General features: G+C 34.4%; 2 protein-coding genes across 6 annotated transcripts; both read left to right on the top strand.

Moving 5' to 3' along the window:
* The first annotated feature begins 4,705 nt into the window (after positions 1 to 4,705).
* Positions 4,706 to 6,779, top strand: LOC109007021 (pentatricopeptide repeat-containing protein At5g13770, chloroplastic). The gene has a single exon (XM_018986504.2). It carries the CDS (start codon positions 4,736 to 4,738, stop codon positions 6,581 to 6,583), a length of 1,848 nt encoding a protein of 615 aa, XP_018842049.1. The 5' UTR covers positions 4,706 to 4,735; the 3' UTR covers positions 6,584 to 6,779.
* Positions 6,780 to 15,873: 9,094 nt separating this feature from the next.
* On the top strand, positions 15,874 to 21,344 carry LOC109006962 (putative pentatricopeptide repeat-containing protein At2g02150). Of its 5 annotated transcripts, none has more exons than XM_018986432.2 (4): positions 15,874 to 18,779; positions 19,245 to 19,347; positions 19,514 to 19,704; positions 20,350 to 21,344. In XM_018986432.2, the coding sequence occupies exon 1, from the start codon at positions 16,076 to 16,078 to the stop codon at positions 18,428 to 18,430; it is 2,355 nt and encodes a 784-aa protein (XP_018841977.1). In that variant the 5' UTR covers positions 15,874 to 16,075; the 3' UTR covers positions 18,431 to 18,779; positions 19,245 to 19,347; positions 19,514 to 19,704; positions 20,350 to 21,344. The 5 variants fall into 5 exon arrangements, with proteins under 5 accessions (XP_018841977.1, XP_018841969.1, XP_018841990.1 ...); XM_018986424.2 differs by lacking the exon at positions 20,350 to 21,344 and adding an exon at positions 19,107 to 19,143 and having other exon boundaries at positions 19,514 to 19,773; XM_018986445.2 differs by lacking the exon at positions 20,350 to 21,344 and having other exon boundaries at positions 15,874 to 18,535; positions 18,690 to 18,779; positions 19,514 to 19,773.
* The last annotated feature ends 929 nt before the right edge of the window (positions 21,345 to 22,273 follow it).

A 22,273-nucleotide genomic window follows, 5' to 3' on the forward strand; every position in this document is an offset into this window, starting at 1 on the left:
AGGAAGTTTGGTTTTTGATGAGTGTAATTAGAGGATGAGTCTATTTATAGGATTTGATCATCAACTAGTAGTTACAACTAAAAAAATTGGTAAAAGAAGAATGGTTGGCTACAAATTAGTTCATTCAAGAATTATAGATGGTGATTGGTTGGTATAATAAGTTGTTGGCATGTTTGTTAGATTCAACTACAATTCTAAATGTAAATGTTGAGTAGAAGAAATGTTGGTATGTTTATATATGTGATTGTTGGGTGAATGGTTGACAAAATATATTTATTCAATAATTAGGTTGAGAGAAAAAATATTTGAAAAATAATAATCTTTTTTATTAATAAAGTTATTAATTAATATATCAACTGTATTTGTAAAAAAAAAAAAATTATATATATAATATTTTATTATTATTTGAACTTCAAGATAGCTAGTCCAATGTGGACTAAAGTATCTACAAATCCATATTATAGCTAAAATCTAACATTCTAGCTAAAATTTGGACTTGGCAATGGCTAGGCCATTGCCAATGCTCTCATAGGCTTAGTGGAAAAATTCTCTTTATTGTCGGGACATTCCTTAGCAGTATCATCCAGCTGGTTTAACTTGAGGTAAGTATTGAAAGTGAAGTCCTCGTACATCATTATATCCTCCTCCGGAATAGAAGGTGAGATAGAATTCAAAAGACTGACCTTAGTGGGAAATATAGTAGGGTCCTTGGGACGACTGTCCGTAATTTGATCAGAGACTGCAGGGAAAGAGCCAATCAGAAGAGCTTTTTGAGCAGGAAGAAAAAGCTCACCCAAGTCCATCCTTTGTTAAACATTCATTATCAAGAGTTGCATTAATACCCTTGATTCCTGCTGCCTTGACCAAGTTGGGGCCTCATGAGCTGTGTGTGATGTAGACTTCCTAGAGCTATGACTATTGCCTGCCTCCTCCTCTGCATTCCATCTCCAGGATGAGCCATGATGCTCATGCTCCATTGAACCACCATATTTCTTTAAGAAAACACCCTTGGAGGAGAAAGGGCTTGCCCGTAACCATTGGCCATACTAGTCTATTGTCTAAGACTCTAGTGACTTTAGCCTTGATTCGTAAGAAACTTCCCCAGCCATACCCCTCTGTATCTACCTCAACCCCAAGAACTTTGCCAAGGCAAGAACCAACCAGAATCCCGTATCCTTATTCATTCTTGCAAATGGAAGGTTGTGTATCTAAATCTAAAAAGGTTCGGTTTGGAACTGCACCTCTGAGAGGAATAACACACCTTTGAATTCTGTTAGGCAGATGAGATGACGGTCAAAGGACCATGGTCTTCCCTGCAGCACTTCTTATTTATCTGAGTAAAGTTGAAAGTCCACCAGGAACTGGTTGGTACCATGCTCCTTAAAAGTAGGGGTGTAACCGGTCCGGTCCGGTCTGGTTTTGGACAAAATCTAGGACCGAACCGGTATGTACCGGTTTTGTATTTTTCAAAACCAATTACGCACCGGTTATCCTCCTAAACCAATACTTCCAGTTTTACTGGTTTCCTGTCCGGTCGGGTCGGTTTTCCGGTTTTTTTAAAATGTAAGTTTCACAATTTGTCATTATAAATTTGTTTATAAAAAAAAAAAAAAAAACTAATTTAAAAAATATTGTTTTATACTTTTATTATAAGTTATATATTAGTAGTAGTTATAAACTATATATTTAATATTAGTATTAGTTATAAACTTTTAGTGATTTAGTATTAACATTTTATGTAATAATTTATAAATTATAATAAGAAATTATTTCATATATAAATATATATAATTATATATAAAACTTTCACATAAAAAATTATAATTATACATAATATATAAAACTTATATATATTAATAATATATATATATATATAATATTTTGTATAAAACTTATATATACAATAATATAAATATTATTTTTATATATTTTTTTTATCAACCGGTCCGGTCCGGTCCGAAAAATTCTAAAATCGGAACTGGACCGGAACCGGCCGGTTTTCACATTTTAAGAACCGGTCTCGGACCGGACCGGTTCAAACCGGTAAAACCGATCCGGCCCGGACCGGTTTTCCAGTTTTCCGGTTTCAACTTACACCCCTACTTAAAAGTGATTCATCCCTCTATATTACTATTTCATACTTTAGCCATGGTCGATTTAAAAGCTTCCCTGTTAGCAGTTCTATCATTGAAGATCATTGTAAAGAGACAGTGTTTACCTTTTAAGTTCTATAATAAAACTGTTTCCTCATGTAGAGGGAGCTCCTCTTACTCTTCTTATATTAACGGCCGTGATTCCCAACATTGCATAATGTCTTCAGCCATGTCCTTTTGTTAGCAATCTCTACGGACTCGAGTCTAAGAGACAAAACCAGCTTTGACAATTGCCAAAATTGAGCAAAAACCTCACCCTACCTAGAGGAGAGGACCAAATATAATCTACAAATTATCTTCTTCAATGCTTCAAGCAAACTAATCACTTAAGTTTAACAAAACTACAACATACATTTTGGGACACCATTCTACATACCCTTATCTAAAATATCTTTTAAAACTTTCTTCCCCATGACAATCTTCTCTCCCTTGCACTGTGGGCAGTGTCCCACCCTTACACTAACAGAGGTTAGGGGTGGAAAAAAAAATTTGGTGAATCAATAAATCGGACCAAACCAATTTGTTCGCTTCGGTTCTAAATCGGTTCGTTCGATACCGGTTTCATTGTTTTCAAAATTGATCAAAATCGGTCCAGTTTTAGTTTTCATTTTTCTAACACCGGACCGGATCCGGTTCATATAAATATATATTTTAATTTATATATTATATAAATGATTTTTTATATGATTTTTTTATATTATATATAATTTATATATCTAATATATATAATTATATAGAAAATAATCTTGTATTATCTTCTAAATTCCTAATTAAAATAACATTAAATTTTAAAATCATATATATATAACTATATATTATCACTATAGTCTATAATAGAATTATAATATATATTATAATATACTACAATATATTATCACTATATTATTATATATATAATATATTGGAAAAATCGAACCTTACCAAACCAAAATTGATAAAATCAAAAGTATCAGTTTAGAGATGTAACCGGTGTGGTATCAGTTCTTTAAATCTCAAAACCGGTGTATACCGGTTTAGTTCTAAAATATGTTCAAAACCAGATCAGTTATACCCCTAACAGAGGCTCCAATTCTAACATAGCCTCTGATTAACAACTAGAATATCTCAATGAAGCTAGGAACCTTATGTGGGACCTTAAGTGAAATAAATAACAACGAAATGAGCATAGTCAGAGACTAATACTAATTGTATAGAGGCTTATACCATAATAAAATTCATCCATTAGTTATAATTATATACATATGACATTGTCACTTTTTCTCAAATAATATTATATACCATCATTTATATCAAAATACAACGAACCGAACATAGTTCGTTGCCTAACCAAAATATACATCTTAAAAAACACAAGTAATTATAATTGGAGACATGCCTCTATATCTACAACTCCAGCGGGGTCGGTCCTTCTTCCTCGGAAAACTTTGTCTGGGTTACATCCGCATCAAGTCTACAACTTTGTTGGTAAAGGAAACTGTGATGGGACCGCCACTTTGAGACTTTAAGAAATTCCAATAGGTTAAAACTCATAACAATACTATTAATGAGAGACAATAGTGATGAATATGTATGCACAATTTCATGTAAGTAATTCAGTAAACACATATTTATACATGGCGAGAAATTACCCTCCGGGTAGAAACACATGTATTCATAGGTCATGGCGAGAAATCACCCAAGTAATAAAACTCACATATGTATATTATTACCAAGGCGAGGAATCACTTTCTTATCAAATTTCGTAAAATCCACAATATCTCATCATATAAATCTCAGGGCATCCGAGCATTTTCTAATTAATTTTATTATAGTATTCAAACAATTTTAATTCCAAATAAGCTTTTTTTGCATTTATTATTTAAATGACTTTTCAATACAAGAAAAGTCCTTCAATATATACTTTCGAAAATAATTGACTATAAATTTATATAATTTTAAATTATCCAACAATTTTAAAGGTTAAGAACATTTCACATTCTTTCATTCATGACATTTTGTCTTCTTTCCTTTCTATTCAACCACATCATCCATTATATGTTAAATGACTACATTTATCATAATCAAAGAATCATGCTTAAACAACTTCACACAATCAAATTATAAACAAAATTACAACTCTTTATTCTTTATTTTGTCATCCTCAATCATACTAAATTATGTGCAGTATTAAAAGTAGTTTTCTTAAAATAATAGTTGTGATTGAAGGAAAAAGAAAAAATCTGCTATCTGCTTGTTTCCAGACAATCATGAGTCCATTACATGACCCCAAAAAATAAAAATGATCTGATACACTAAGAACTCTCCTTTCCCATGACATAGCCAGTTAGTGGCAGCCACAGCTCACCAAAAAAAAAAAAAAAAAAAAAAAAAAAAATAATAATAAATAAATAAAAAAGGTTAATGGTGGATGCAAATATAAAACCCACGTGGCATTCTTAGGACTGTTGTTCTAAAGAATCCACTTTTCAATTTTTTAGTGGCTCAAAAAATTCACATCCGTAGCAAAATCATCATGTAGGATAAGGGTGTGTATATAATGCGGCACAAGCTTGCTCTACCCTCCTCCAAACCTTATCTGCAATATGACCATTTCCACTTGTTCAGACTGGTCTGTAGCTTGCATTAACTCTTGCAGGAATTCCCACAGATTTAATTTGATCCCAACCTGCAAAACCCTTCCTTTTTTCTCTGTAACACGCCCAAGATTCCTAAACTTCGATGTTTACTCCTCGGGTTGCTCATCTCCAACATTAGAAGAGCCCTCCAATAGCTTGCCCATCATCGAGTTGAACCTCGAGTTTCCAGATTCCGAACGATGCCAAAAACCCGATTGTGGTAATTTAAATGATATTTTACGTGGGTTGTTTGCAGATCCTCAAACCCAAGAACTCGCGTACGAATACTATGAAAAAGTTAAACAAAGGCCGGAATTTAGGCCTGAGAGATCGACGTTGAAGCATGTAATCAGGTATTTGTTAAGTTCAAGTAAATGGGGTCTGATTTTACAAGTTTGTGAAGATTTTAGGAATTATCAGGTGTTTCCGGATAGCGCCACCTGTTCTAAATTGATTAGGATTTGCATTAGAGCTAGAAAATTCAAAATTGTCGAGACTTTGCTTGAAGATTGTAAAGCTAATGGTGAAGTCAGTGTCTCGGCCTTTGTTTCTGCAATGAGTGGCTATAACAAGCTTCATATGTATCGGAGCACAATTGTAGCATTCAGGCGAATGGAATCTTCTGGCGTTCTTCCGGATTTGAAATGTTATTGCCCTATCATGGAAGCTTATGCGAAAACCGGTGATTCTGAGAGAGTGGTTGAATTGTTTCGCGAACTTCAAAGTACGCAACTTGATTTCTATTCATCACCATTCTGCGGTCAGATTTATGGAATTCTCTGCAAGTCTCTAAGCGAATCAGGAAGAGCTTTTGAAGCTCTCGAATACTTCCAAGAAATGACAAAGAAAGGGATCATCTTGAAGGATTCTTCGGTTTACTCTTCTCTGATATGTTCGTTTGCGAGAATGAGAGAAGTAAAGGTGGCCGAACAACTTTCGGAGGAAGCAAAAAGCAAAAGAATGTTGAGAGATCCTGAGGCGTACTTAAAACTCGTGTTGATGTATGTGGAAGAAGGGCAAATGGAGAAGACTCTGGAAATTGTTAAGGCGATGAAAGACTCGAAACTTAGAATTCCCGACTGCATATTCTGTGCAATTGTTAATGGCTACTCCAAGAAAAGAGGATTTCAGGCGGCAGTTAAGGTTTATGAGGAGCTTATCTCGCAGGGATGTGAGGCAGGACAAGTTACCTATTCATCAATAATAAATGCCTACAGTCAACTTGAGCTATATTCAAAAGCAGAAATGGCATTTTCCGAGATGGAAAATAGGGGTTTAGATAAATCTGTGGTAGCTTATTCCTGCATTATTGTAATGTATGGGAGGATGGGAAGAGTTAGAGATGCAATGAGGGCCTTGGCCAAGATGAAAGAAAGAGGGTGTGAACCCAATGTATGGATTTACAACTCTCTGATGGAAATACATGGGAAGGCCAAGAATTTGAGGCAGGTTGAGAAGCTTTGGAAGGAAATGAAACGAAGAAAGGTTTGTGCAGATAAGATAAGTTACACTATAATTATCAGTGCTTATGGTAAGGCTAGGGAGTTTGAGACATGTGTGAGATATTACAAAGAGTTCAGGAGCAATGGAGGAGTCATTGATAGGGTGATGGCTGGAATCATGGTTGGAGTTTTTTCAAAGAGTAATCGGATTGGTGATTTGTTGATGCTTTTGCAGGATATGAGATCTCATGGAACAGAGTTCGATGGCAGGCTTTATAGTTCAGCTTTGGCTGCATTAAGGGATGCTGGTTTGCAAGTGCAAGCCCAATGGTTGCAGGATTGCTTTGCCTCCAAAATGAACCTAAATGGTTGAGACAAGAGGTTCTTGTAAATACTGCTGGCTTCTCTGAATTGTGTGTATTAAAATTGTTATTCTTTACCATTGGAATCAGATTAAATATAGCTTTAAGATCCTAATTTTCTTACCTATTTGTATAGTACTAAACGAAATCATGACATGAATGCACATTGAAAATACAAAAACATTGTGTGTTTCCTTTGTCTCTTAATGTTTTTTCTCTCAGAGTGAGATGATTGATGTCAGTATCCTTTGTTATTCTTTTTGTTCTTAGTGATTTAAACTTTTATAGGTTTATGATTTAATTACAACAAAACCTCCAAAAGTCCTTCAAATTTTTTTCAAATAACCCTCACATGATAATCAAAATAAATTAGGCTGCTATGAATGTGCTAAATGGATCATTTAACTGGTTCTAGGCCCAAGTCCAAGCCGAAAGGGTTAAATAAAAATGGTTACAGAGATATTATGCTTGTGTAATATAATGGACCAAATTTAAATTTAAAACTAGACTAAAAATATTTAATAAATTATTAAAATATGGTTTGGTCAAGAGGTTTAAAAAACTCTTCCCTAAGAGCATTGGCATCAGCTTAATCTTTTTTTCTGGTTCAAATTTAACTAGAATTGGCATCTTGGCTACTTTACATAATCTAGTTCCTATGTATCCCACATTAGATTCTATAATGTGAGAACTGTGAAGGAAACCTTGGAAGAGCACACGACTTAGTGACAACCAAAACATAGAAAAACAATCACAAACTTCCACTTAGATCTTCTAAGCTTGAGGGAAGAATGGATTTAACACATTCAAGACTCTCCCTTTCAACAAAAAAAAAAAAAATAGTGCCACGTGGCAACCCTAGAGTGCCATATGGCAATCACAGAACACCCTAGTGGAAAAGACTAGGGCCTAGCCATCTTCTTAAGCGATTGAAAGACAACACTTATTTGCTTGACATGTGACATCCACATAGCCCAATGGGGAGCTACCACCTCATGTCACCTCACCATCGCCTTGTCATGTCATCATCCACTTCGACATGAACTGTAACCGATCATAGATCTAACCATCCACAAACTCAATCTCAAACCACCCTTAATCAAGCTCAAGAAACTTTTGGACAAGTGTCACACATTAAGGGATGGTTGACCATAAAGGACCAACCACAAAATATGGTACTATAGCTCATCCTTGGCTGGGCTTCCCACTCACACAGCAACCCTATTTGTTTAATCTTTCATGCCTCAAAACTCCATCCACCATACGCATGTACCTGAGGATGAAGGACAATATTAAGACCAATCACAAACCATGTAAGGAAACCCTAGAGGCTTCTCAAACTCTCTTGCTCACGGGCCACTTCATTTCCCTCTTCACATCGTTTGGGATTTGATAGAACTTGAAGCGTTGGGACATGCAACACAAGGTTACAAGCTCTCATTCATGATAGATAAAGAGGCAAATCACTTAGCATGCAACTAACAATATGCAATATTCACAGCGGATAATTTTTTTCTTTGAGCTATGTACCAAAAGTAATATATCCCAAAACATAAACATATTTTATAAAATTCACGTGATAGTTGGTATCCAAAAGGTTACAATACTTGTCCAACAAGACTGTAACATAGTGTTGGAGATAACACTCCATAACTACAATCTAGAAATAAAAACTATTGTATTAATTCACTGAGTCATTCATGTGGCTCAACTATGATATCCAAACTGACGTCCTGAAAATGGGAGATAGGCTTTATCGACTCTTTGTATGCACTCTACATTCTATTCGACCTTGTCCAATCTCCCATGCATGGGTTCTCCAGATCCTAACATATCGTCTACCATTCCGGGGAGAATGGTAGTTAGTACTACCAAGTGAGATTTGATTACAAATCTCAACAAGTTAACAGATAATTAAAATTGACAGTTTAAAGATATGCTGACAGTAAAAACATGAATGCAAAATGTGAGCATGAGTAAGCTTGACGTGACATGACAGACAACATGACATGTACTAATATGACTTGAACTGACATGAAATGAAATGAATTGACGTGAAATGAACATGACATAAAGCTGAGCATGAACTGAACTAAGACTGAACATGAACTGAACTGAACGTTAAAATAACATGAACATGAACGTGAAATACATGAACTGAAAATGCTAGCTTCTATAACTAAAATTATGCATTCTAATTAAGAAAATGAGAGTACTCAAGAAGCTCCTACACCTACACCATGAGTATTCTCTTTGTATTACAGCAGATTATACTCCTTTATCGTAGTACCAGACAACACATATGTCTTGACTGCAGTACCAGGCAGATGTATACACTTTGATCGTAGTATAAATTAATTGATAACAAGAACTTGAATTGAACGTGAATTAATATGGCATGAAACTGAACATGAAACTGAAACTTGAAATTGATTTGACTGATGTGAAAATATTATTTTCGAGACACACTCTATACTCAAGATATGAAGTGATATGAAGCGAAATGACAGATGAGCTGAGGTAAAGTAACGTGACATGTATGTGAGATGAATGACATGACACAACATGAAACAGACAAACATTTTGTGGCATGGCATAACATGTAATAGATAAACGTTTCGTGACATGGCATAACATGAAACATAAAAATATTTCGTGACATGACATAACATGTAACAAACAAACATTTTGTGACAAGGTATAACGTGTAACAGTTAAACATTGAGTGATAGAATATATTGTGTAACAAATAAATATTGCATGACAGAATATAATATATAACAAATATACATGTAGTGACATGACATAGCATGACATATATGATAACATAAGTACATAACCAATAGTTCTCTTACTAATATACATACATAGTAATTTGATAATAAGTTAGAAGCTAACTTATAATGATTGTTGCGTTTATGGGAAAAAACACGAAACATGAGAAACTATGAGCATGGATTCTAATTGTTATAAACTTCATCATTTATAACTTAGAAAAATGAAAAATGCTATATTAGACTAAAATGACTATTTTACCTCTGACTTAAGGATTTCACATCCTAACTCCAAAAATACCAAAATTTACATTCTTCATATAAATTTTTCCTAAACTCAAATATCTAATTAGAAAAATTTAAACAAGTCATAATCATGAGAAACATACTATGGCCAAAAAACCCTTAGGCCATTTCTCTTTTATTTTTGTTGCAATTTTATTCAACTTCAACACTCCTGCTTAAACCAAAATATTGCAACATAGATCATTACGTCCTATACTTAAAAGTATGCTTAACACAACTAACAAAAATCTACTTCACAAAAACACAAAACTTTTTAGTTAAAAGATCTAAATTTTTTAACTAAAACACAAACTCTTGAATTTCAAGGTTTTGACTATTTTAAAAACATCTCCAAGAACTCCAAAAATTTAAAACTTTCTTCTAACATGTCCATAACACACTCCTAAGAACTAACATGCTTTGAATCATCAAGTAAAAATCACCAAAAGTCACAAAAATCTAACTTGAAGCACTCGACTTCAACACTTCATCAAAACATAATTTTCTCAACTTTGGTTTTGATCAAACTACTTGATCCGAGACATACCATAATAAAAAAACACAAAATAACAACATCATATGATTTCAAAATATGTTCTAAAGTAGATCCAAGCATTAAACTTAAAATTACATGGCCAAAATTAAACGCACGGATCTATCCAAAAACCTCACATTTTTACATAACTAAGTATTCTCAAGCATAAAAATCACATATTTAGAAATCAATACCTAAAATCTTCAAAACATCCTAACATTTAGATCCAAAGCATAAGATCATCAAATAAAAATATCAAAGTCATTGGAGTAAGATTAAATCACAAAAGATCCAAGCTTTCATTAAACAAAAACTGTTTTACTCCTTACAGTTTCTAACTTTCTAGATCTAATAAAATATTTTATCAAAACCTTATAACATGCAACAAATCCTTAACAAACATTCATATAAATATGTTAACAATGCTCCATAAAAATACCAGACCAAGATTTGTCCATTAGCTTGGTTAAAAACTCCAAAATATAACTTACTATTCAGTTTATCGTCTAGAACGACCTTTTCATGGTTAAAAAAACTTTTAGCCGATAAAAAAGGCACCAACATAAACTAGACTTAAGGAGGAACAAATTTCGTGAAGGAATCATCATAAGAAAATACTTATAAGGGCTTCAAAAACTGAAAGAAAGAAGGCTTATAAAACTGCCCAAGAAAGCTTCTAAGTTTCACTCTAAGAAACATGTGGAAAAAGGGATGAAATGAGAGGGGGATGGTCTGCACACCTCTTACACAAACTAAAGGGTGAAGTGAAGGCTTGAGTGATACTTGAGTAATGGTGGTTTTGTCCAAAACAAGGGGTAAAAATAGAGGGCAACAGCGAGCAATTTTCAGCCAAGGAAGCTTCGAAGTGAAAGGTGGTGGTAAGGTGGCCTTTGGCCTTCACATCATGCATGACTTTGGGGCTACCTTGGGCAGTGGGTGGTCAGCCAAGTGTGGGAGGAAACTTCCCCCAACAAGCTTTGCCAAGGTGGTCCAAATTCATGGGCCTTAAACAAGTGGGTTTCAATTTGGAGTTTAAAGATGGTTTGGCTAGGGTTTGAGATGTTATCAAGCCCAAATCTAATTTTTTCTGACCCAATCAAATATCTAAGGTTTAAATGATTGAATAATAATGTCATAACATGAATTTGAGGGATTAATAGCATGTGAAAGTGATTTAATCAAGTGATTACACATAATACTAGAAATCGGATCCATTTAGGGTTTGGAATCAAGTTTGGGGTTTTGTGGAAACCGTTTAGGAATTCAGTTTCAACCAAGATTTCGAGATTTCAATTGGATTCCAAATATTTATGGTTTCACTAGGGTTGAAACCCTCTTTGGTTTGGCACAATTTGGATGGTTGGATGGAATAAAGTTTTACTTAGGCAGCATGATCTTACACCTTGATTTCCTTCACATTTCCATCTCATGATTCCTCTTGGTGCCAAGTGTCCAATACTATTCACCAAGCGTAGCTAAGATCTTACCAAGTGTTCAAATACCTCTTGGTGCAATTTTTTTATTAAAATTCAATTCCGAAGTGTCTCAAAATAATTAAAACGTATTTTCGAACAGACGTTTCATCCAAAAACTAAAAATGAGCTTATTGCGCCATAAAATTCTAAATATTCATTTGAGTCTAATGGTGTAGACCATATCTCATTCTGACACTTTTAACTGTCTAAAATAAAAAAAATTAAATTTTTGGTCCCATAGTGAGTGATAACACTGACCATGCTGACAGACCAAAACTTACGCAATTGGTCGATTCGTAAAAACTTTTGAGTTTTCATGAGATTCCTAAATCCTAAAAAAATTTCATCCCTTAAATTTCTGGCAGGCTGCTACACATTTTCCTCTCAAGCTCTCTCCGTTGCTCCCTAACTCACAAGTTCATTTTCATTGAACACTTTCTCTTAATCTCTAGAGCTCACCTACACAAACACACTTAGAACATCATCACACCAAGAACCTCTCGTCTTTCTCTAGACTTGGGAGTCTCGGTTTGGGCCTTCAAGTTATAACCTTCCTCTCATATCTTCTTCTTGTTTCAAGTTTTTTAGGGTTTGTTTCATGAATGTGTTTGATAATAAGATTTGATGGTTGAGTATGAAGTGTTTTTTGTCAAAAGTTTCGGTTGTGCTTTTTGAACCTCTCAGATGTTAGTCTTGATATTCTATGTTTTGGAGATCTTAAATTTTTGATATTTTGATTTAAGAGTAAGATTAAAAGGTTGTTTTTTTTTTGGATAGGAAAACACTTCATTTCATCAAAGAGAATTACAAATATTGTTTGTCAAACCAGACTACATTATCAATAAAAGATGGAACACTATGCCACCATACTTGCATATCATTTACGCTCCAAGCATGTCTTGCCATCTTGAGATCAAGTGGTGACCTAAAAATGTATCATTTTTCTTGGATATATGCTTTTGATCGATAAGGACTTGTTTAGGTTTGTTAATGTTAACGGAAAAAGAGACACGGTCCTAAGATTTAAGGTCTATTTTTTATCCAAGTTAGTTTTGATAAGAAAACATGAAGGAAAATTATATTTTTATGATGCTTATGGTAGGCATGATCTTGTATTGAAATCAAAAGTATAGTCTAAGACTTCTCGTGGTAAAATGGTTAAGACGTTTTATCATAATTATTATATAAATAGATGGTTTCGGTTGGAGTGATATCAAGAGCTTTATGTATATGCCTTGTGTTACATAGTTTTAAATTTTGGTTTCCATGAAGTTTGATATGAAACCTCTCCAAAAAAGTATAGTTAGAAGCTTTTATGCTTAGCCATGCTTGAACCGAAAGATATGTTTGATGGATGAGTAAAATAAAACTTATTTTGTGAAAAAATGTGATATCGGTTTACTTACTCTTTGTGTGAGGAAGTGTGGTTTTTATTGAAATGCGTATGACTTAGAAAAATAAGGTTTCAGCTCATTTAATATAAAGTGTTTCAGTTTCCTCAAGTGTAAGTGCTTTGATCGGTTCTCGGATCATATGTGATTTGTTGCATATGTGTATGAAAATGAATGTGGTTCATGTAGAAGAGTCTCGGATTGAGTCCTATAAGGTCTTGGGCATGGTCCCTATGGATGAATGAGGTTTAACTTAGTAGCCACTAGGTTAATTTAGAAGTAAAAGAATAGGCCATTGAGACTCTCGGATTTGGGTCCTTATGGGACTCCAAGGAATGACTCATGTTTTGAAGCAGCAAGGGTCCTTAGTATTTTTGTGTAAGATGGCTAAGGAAGCAAAAGATTAAAGGTAAAAATGGAAAGGGTAGAAGTCAAGTGGTGCTAAGTTAAATACTAACGGGTAGTGTAATTTTGGCCTTCAACAAGAGCCTGATTACAAAGTCAAACATCTTAGTCAACCTCAATTAGTCATGTACCCTTTCTTCAGTAATTGACAATCAATGCTATCGGCTAACTGAACCATACCATTTCACAGACAACAATCCAAACGAATCTTCAGTAAGACCAGCATCTTCATATAAGTTATTCTACGACCATTCTTATGAATGTCTAGTTTACACTTGTAAGTTACACAAAATGCTCAACTCTCTTCATGTACATTTCTTGCATTGTCAAGTTAATTGTATTGTTTATATGTTTCATACCATGGTATATACTTCCTTGTGTAAAATTGCACCATTTTCAAATGAGAAGTAAGGGTTGATTCACGACCCCAAGTTGGGATAAAGTATTATCCTAGTGGAACTCCTCTAGTTATTCTGAAGTGTTTAAGAATAGAGTAGTATCTCTTTAACGCTAGGCTATTAACGACCTTAGAAGAGAATGTAACGGTCTCAAGTGGGTCCGCCAACGTGGGTCCACCCCTGTTGGCATTCGTTAGTCCGGTTGGGTAGGAGCATCTACTTGATCACGCAACAAATTAGTTGTTTAGCGAATGACTCAAGTACCTATACATCCAGCATTTACACACTCTACTTCAAGGTGTAAATCACTTGTAAGATTAGATTACAGTCATTGTTTAAAGTCATTAATTTAATTTCTAGGTTCCATGATTTTATATCTTGGTAAACCCATAAGATTGGATAAATAAGTTCTTTGTGAATCTTCTTATCAATTAAAAAAAGATCTTCTTTAAAGCTATCGATTAGTTAAATTTACACAACATTTATATGTATTCTTGCCTTATTTGAGATGTTCTAGGTTTCTTAGATAAACTGATCTAGGTGATGATGATCTAGCGTTTTAACATTTCAACAATCTGTTTAAATAAAATGGTTTAGATATATATAGTTTCATATATGAAATTTATTGAAATAATATAAAAACATGTCTAAGAATTTTGTAAAACTTATCGATATTGTTTTTATTATATCCTAGCCATTTATTTTTAAAATAATATTTAGAATTTCAATAACATTATATTGCAATTATCAAGAAATAATCAATAATAAATAATATAAAATGCATCTAAATGAATCCAATCATATTTCAACGTATTATTTGAAAATTCCTAAAAATTATTTAAATGCGAGCCATATTAATTAATTGGAGACATTCAAGTGGCTCGAGTGGGAACTGGGAACGACATAGATCAAATGATTTTCATGAATTGATATCAGAGAAAATGGAAAAAATAACATGCACAAATTGGAAATATAATAAGGATTTTTTTTGCTTCTTTAGTTTTCAATTTTATTATTTCACTTCTTCATTGGTTTCATAACTTTATTTATTAGTTTTCTAGAATCCGGAGCAGTTATAACTTGGGGAGTAGAGAATCGAGACCATCCCTTTGGTATGTGGTGGGAGAGGAGAGATCTCCTACTTCCATCTATTTATATATAATTTAAGGTTTTTATTTTAATTTTTTGGGATTTTTGGTTTTTTTTTTTTTTTGTAGTTCTTTTATTTGCAAGTTCAGTGTATAGAATACACATTTCACATCACTTATATGACAATATATGATTTGTAAGTAGAGGTGTAAGTAGAGGTTCCATTTTGAATAAATTTCATAACTGAATCAACATTGATTTTGAAAATTTAAGAGTCGATACGAAGCAATTCATCATTGAAATCGAAACTTTCGATTTTTTCATTTTGGTCCAGTTCAATCCAATTTTTTTAATTTACTGTTTACACGTGTGATACTACATTAATTTAGTATTTTAATTTTTTCAACACTAAATTTAATTTTTAAAATTTACTATCTATTATTAATAATTATTAATTCATTAGTTTGTACTAGTATAATATAAGTAGTGTCTAACTTATTAGTGAGATTAACTTATTAGTTATAAGATTAATAGACATAAATAATAAAATTAAAATTTCATGTTATACTAATTAATAATTTAGCAAATAATATATATTATAATATAAAAATTATATATACTTTAAAATTATATATATATTTATATATTGGTCCGGTTTAATTCAAACCAATTTTCAAAATATAAAAACTGGTATCAAACCCATCTATTCAGTCAATTTTCTAATTTTTTTTAACACTCATATTTGTAAAATTTAAAGTTTAAAATCTATCTTCCGAATTAAATCATTTCAGGTAAGCGTTTTGCCAGATATATTATCTACAACAGTTTATAAATAAGTTTTATTTTATTTTATGTTGTTTTATTTTTTTTTCTTTCCATACCATTAATCATTCTCATTTTATTTTTAAACCTAACCTTGCAATTAAACCTAAATCCGGCAAGGGTGTCTCAGACTCTCAGCCCACTACAATTGAAACGGTGAGGAGCAAGCGAACTCATTTTGATACGTTCATCCTGCACCTTGTGAGAGTCTGCCGCAAAACCCCTAAAACCTTGAACGTTCTCTGCCGCAAAATCGACCAGTACCCTTGCAATTCTCCTGCAAAAGGAGAGAGCTATGAGCAGCTATTCTTCATCCGAATCCCAAGATAATGAATATAATTGAGGGTGTTATTAGTGTTCACTTCATTTTCTTAGCAACAATGCGACTTTACCTGCGCGGTCTCTTCCACGTTGGTCGTAGAGCCTCTTGCCGTGTAAGCCCTCTCTCTCCGAACACCCTGAACTCCATTAACCCATTTTTCAATACTATCACTGTTTCTTCATCGCATGTTTCTTTCCTTGATTGCCCTTTGATTTGGTTCACCAGCTTCCTTTACATAATCAGATACCCTTTTGTCAGCAAATCAAACCCCAACAGTATTTGCGATGATATTAGTAAAGAATCAATTTGTAATATTATTCAAATTATTCAACAAGAGCAGTGGGAGGACAATAGGATTATCGGTTTGTTTGACTCGGCGCTGGCGCCCATATGGATGTCTAGGGTTTTGGTGGAATTGAAAGGGGATCCAAAGTTAGCTTTGCGGTTCTTCAAATGGACAGGAAGCCGAATCGGGTTTTGCCACACCACGGAGTCATATTGTATCTTGATTCATATATTGTTTTACGCGAGAATGTACTTCGACACTCATAGGATTATTAGAGAGTTAGTTTTGTTGAAGTGGGTTTTGCCAGGTTGCCATGTGTTTGACGTATTGTGGTCGACAAGGGGTGTTTGTGTTCCAGGGTTTGGTGTGTTTGATGCTTTATTTAGTGTTGTAACTGAGCTAGGAATGCTGGAGGAAGCGAGCGAGTGTTTTTTGAGGATGGAGAAGTACAGGGTTTTGCCAAAAGCTCGGTCTTGTAATGAACTTTTGCATAGGCTTTCAAAGTCAGGGAAGAGGGAATTGTCGAGGAAGTTTTTTGAAGATATGGTTGGGGCTGGAATTAGCCCTTCGGTTTTCACTTATAATATAATGATAGACTATATGTGCAAAGGAGGAGATTTGGGAGCCGCTAGAAGGTTGTTCGAAAAAATGAAACAAACTGGCCTTATGCCCGATGTTGTCACATATAATTCTCTTATTGATGGATATGGAAAGTTTGGGTTCTTGGATGAATCGGCTAGTATATTTGAAGAAATGAAGGATGCAGGTTGTGAACCTGATGTAATAACGTATAATGCTTTAATTAATTCTTTCTGTAAATTTGAAAGAATGCCTCATGCTTTTGAGTTTCTCCATGAGATGAAGATCAATGGGGTGGTACCGAATGTTGTAACTTATAGCACTTTAATCGACGCATTTTGTAAGGAAGGGATGATGCAAGAGGCAATTAAATTTTTTGTTTACATGAGACGTGTTGGTCTTCTGCCGAATGAATTTACTTACACTTCTCTGATTGATGCAAGTTGTAAATTAGGCAATCTAAATGATGCTTTGAAGCTGGCTAATGAGATGCTGCAGGCAGGAGTTAACTTGAATATTGTCACCTACACAGCTCTAGTGGATGGTCTTTGTGAAGGTGGGAGGATAAAGGAAGCAGAAGAAGTTTTTCAGGCAATGCTGAAAGCTGGAGTAATTCCTAGCCAGAAAACTTATACTGCCCTTGTTCATGGGTATATTAAGGCTTGTAAAATCGAGAGTGCTATGGATATGTTGACAGAAATGAAGGAGAAGAGCATCATACCCGATATAGTGCTGTATGGGACCATCATTTGGTGCCTGTGCAGCCAAAATAAGCTTGAAGAATCTAAGCTTTTAATCAGGGAAATGAGTGCTTGTGGTGTAAGTGCAAATCATTTTATATACACAACCCTTATGGATGCTTATTTCAAGGCAGGAAAAACTGCAGAGGCTCTCAATCTGCTACAGGAGTTACAGGACCTGAATATTGAGGTCAGTGTTGTTACTTATTGTGCACTAATTAATGGTTTGTGCAAAATGGGATTGGTTGAAGAGGCAATCAAGCATTTTAATAGCATGGACGACATTGGTATGCAACCTAATGTTGCAGTTTATACAGCGTTAATTGATGGTCTTTGTAAAAATAATAGTATTGAAGCAGCCAAGAAGCTGTTTGATGAAATGCTGGACAAGGGTGTGATTCCTGATAGAAGTTCTTACACTGCTTTAATTGATGGGAACTTAAAGCATGGGAATCTTCAGGAAGCTTTGAATTTGCGAGACATAATGATTGATTTGGGTATGGAGTTTGATCTGCCGGCATATACTTCTTTGATTTGGGGTTTTTCTCGGTGTGGCGAGGTGCAACGAGCAAAAGAGCTGTTTGATGAGATGATTCAGAGGGGTCTCCTTCCTGATGAGATTCTGTGTATATGTCTATTGAGGAAGTATTATGAGCTGGGAAAAGTGGATGAAGCCATTGAATTGCAAAATGAGATGGTCAAAAAGCGTCTAATTACTTGCAGTGATGATCTCGCAGTTCCTACTTTACAAACTTGAGAGGGAAATATATTTCCAGCCTTAGTTTGACGGAGCTGTGTTCAGTGTTTGGATCAGAAACACAACACAGTTTACCTTTCCTAAGTGGGAATATGAGAACCCAAGGTATACATAATTCCTCACTTGTTTCTGACTGGATGGAATGATGTTGCGAAGTGATGTTTGATGGTTCATGATTAGATAAATAGGATGGTGCTGATACTTATTGGTATTGTGTTCAAAGTTCTATGTGGTCTCATCATGCAAATTTTGCTACCAGATGGGTTTTAGTTTAAAGTTCTCAGGCGATCTTCAGCAGAGAAATCAGATGATGTTATTCTAGTTCAATTACATTAAATTCTTGCTCAAGGTGAGTGATTGTATTTTTCGAAATCATGAGGAAAAAAAAGGAGAAGTAAGCATGCGGCTAACATATATTGTAACCTTTTAGATTTGTAATTACAAATTAAACCAAAATTGGTTGTAACACCTTCGTGCATTTTCTCTTTTAACTCTTCAATCAAATTATTTCCTGGTGTTACTTTCACTATTAGTTGTGGCAGTTGGGTGGCTACTGAAGTGTGTGATTGGAAGCTTTTAGTTATCTGAAATGGGTGTGTCGAGGTTTCTACTTGGTTTTATCATGAGATGTAGTTAATGGATTCAGATAACTGAAAATTTAATTTAATTTGTGTAGTTTCCTGGAGTGTATATGATGTCAGAAAATGCTCTTGGTAAATAGTTTTGGCTTTTATTTTTTTTATATATATATATATATTTTTTGGGGCAAAGTCCCATATCAATGTCATAATGCTACAACATTGGCATCCTGCAGGACATTCGTGCCAACTTTGAACACCTACAGTAGTTATCTTTGCTGTGGGGTATCATAGCCTTGAGGTGGTTGCCCAATTGCATGACAAACATCGAGAGAAAGAGTAAGTGGTGCAGTTAACCTTATTGCCTTTTAAAGAATTTAGTTGGTCAAATAAGTGCCACTTATGCAACAATGAGCCCTAACATGACTATCAATAATCTCTTATATGATCTAAACAATACCTCTTTGCACTAAATCATGGTTGTTTTTTTTCCTTTTCGGCGCAGTGACTAAGATGCAGAATTGAGTGGATGAAGATTATATGCATAAGCCCCAAGCTCAACCCCAAAGGAATTTCTTTTATGCTTGCGTAATGCTGGAATTTCAAGTGGCACAACAACATAGATTTATATATTTTTGGGAAAGCATGCCATATACACCCATGTGGTTTGGACTTTTGAGACCCCATTTTCAAAAAGTGAGCATTTAAGACCTTAGTTTTGGAACTGTTGAAATTTAAAAGCCTTTTTGTAGTTTTTTAACAAGAGAAGGGGGGGTGAGGGTGAGATCCCCATGATGGGTAGTAGGCCAATGGCCCCACCTTGCGGTTTAGGGGCAGGGGAGAGATAATCCTGCTGGGTGGGTTGATGGGTGGTGGGAGATCCTTCTCTGCCAGCTGCCCACCATGAACGGTTGAGTATCCATTTCTTTTTGGAAGTATAAACTTAATTTCTATTCTTTTTTGTTAAAATACTATTAGAATCCTTTTAAAGCAGAAGTTCCAAAGCTGGTGTCTCAGATGTTTGCTTTTGGAACTACAGTCCCAAAAATGCCAGACCACCACAATGGGCGTGTGGAATATCTTCCCTATGCTTTTTGAACATGTGCCATTCGTTCAGCTTGTGACCTTGTGTTAAATAAGTTTAGGTATTCTTTGTACTTGTCTACAAAAGCTATCACTGATGGCAAATCTCAAATGCACTTTGTTTTTGGTGCTAATCAAAACAACCATGATATGCTGCTTTAAATACCTAGTGTTTCGCTGTGGGTATGTGAGACTGCTATTTATTTATTGAGCTTTGTTTTGCTCGCATTATAGCATCACTTTTTTATTATATTCCAGCTATATGGATATGGTTGGTGGGTGAAATGAGGAGTGATAGCATGCCAAATTCTACTGGTAAAAATTGGAGTTCCGCGTCTTGGTAAGATAGCAGCTGTAAATTCCTCTTGGATGAATGCTGTTAGCTGCTTAGTTATATACAAGATATGAATCTTGTTTATATCCGATACATATCAAGGCCAACATCTTCGAAAGTAATTCCTACACTGTTTCATTGCTTGGTTAATTATCCATAATGATTTACTACATTGGATGTTCTTTATAGTGTCTACATTGCTGTCATCACGATGCAAGTTGATCTTGGAAAGTTTTTTGCTTGAATGGACTGTTAAATAAGGGGAAAGCTCGATTGTAATTATTGAGTGTTAGCATGGGCTGCTAGCATTCCCATTGGAATTTCTGTGAGAAGACTCGATTTGACAGAAATGCAAGTGACTACTCAGGCCACTTTCACAATGAGAAGATGATATTCTCAGAAGCTGTGAGAAGCTTACCTGCTGTTGAAATTCCAATAGGAAGTCTTTGAACTTTGGATTCTTGGTCTTGTTCTCAGTCTTTAACTATTAGATGGTTGTGTGTTTTATAATCGAGGTAAAGATTGCTGCTTGTTTATGCACTTTACATATCTTAAAGCACCATTTCTTTTGACTCGGTATGGTTTGTACATTGCCTTCCTTAATGAGAAGGAATGACTGCTTCTATTGAATGGATGGAATTATTTGGCAAGTTCGTAGATTTCAAGGAGTGGTCAGATGATTATTAATTGGGGAAATTTCTGCAACCAGTTCTGAATGTATGTAAAAAGAAGCTTGGTCTTTCTTTGGTCTAGTTGAGGCGGGAAGCTCAGTCATGGTGACCCTTGTTCATTGGTACTATTCCATTGTTTATTTTTTAATCATTTTTGTTGAATCCACCTTTGAATTTGTGATAACATGGAGAAGTACTAGGCATTGTATGGAATTCAGTTTGAAAATGCTTTAGTCATAAAGAGATTTCATGAAAATAAACTTAATATATTGGCGTGGCTTGATGTGGTATATTAAATCTACTTTACAACTGATTTTCATAGAAGAAATTAGGCTCATAAATCATTTCAGAAAGCTTCAATTGTGATTTTGACTAATTTTATTGGGATTATGTGAATAGCATTTTCTTACATCAATATAAGTTTAGGAACAATATTGAGTTGATAATATTCACAAAAATATGAATGATTGAATATTGAAAGGTATTTAACTCAAAATTGAAAAATTTTACTCATCATCCATATATCACACATTACATATGATTTTTTTTTTTCACTTTTTTCCTTATAAAATGTGTGGTATATGGATGATAAGTAGAAGAACTCAATTAGTTTAGTATGAATAAAATTAAAAAACTAAAATATATGTGGTGTGTTGTAACATCCTGGTCTAGCAACAAGCTGTTTTATAAAAGTTTTATTTTTGGATTTATACGTATGAAGAGTCTAGATAGTATTTTTTCAAGTATTGTTTTTTATTAGACTATGGGCCTAAAATCTTTGTTTCGGCATATTATGATTTTATTATGCTTGATAATTAGGTTATTTTTCTAAAGGGCAAGGTGAGAATTGAGCTGAGAATTTTCTAGGACAAGTTGGATTATTTTTAAAAATTGAGTCGAGACCCATATTATTTTTAGAAATTGAGTCGAGGTCCATGATTCAAGAAAAGGCCCAAGACCCAAGCCCACACTCGTTTGTTTTAAATCATGAAAACCAACTATCAGTTTATCATCAATTTTGCCGCCACGTACGATTTCACTCCCATGCACGTCTCTTTTTATCTAGGTTTTATTTTGGGTTCTCAATCGCCTATTTATAATAAGCGCACCCCTGCATGAAACGAAAACCCTAAGCCACACTCCTTTGAAGCCATACTTTCCATGCACACAGCCCTTG

The sequence above is a fragment of the Juglans regia genome, chromosome 13 (assembly GCF_001411555.2).
Source record: "Juglans regia cultivar Chandler chromosome 13, Walnut 2.0, whole genome shotgun sequence".
In the NCBI taxonomy this organism is placed as follows: domain Eukaryota; kingdom Viridiplantae; phylum Streptophyta; class Magnoliopsida; order Fagales; family Juglandaceae; genus Juglans; species Juglans regia.

Coding starts and splice junctions, on each gene's coding strand:
- LOC109006962 (XM_018986432.2), top strand. CDS start 16,076: ATGAATATAATTGAGGGTGTTATTAGTGTTCACTTCATTTTCTTAGCA.
- LOC109007021 (XM_018986504.2), top strand. CDS start 4,736: ATGACCATTTCCACTTGTTCAGACTGGTCTGTAGCTTGCATTAACTCT.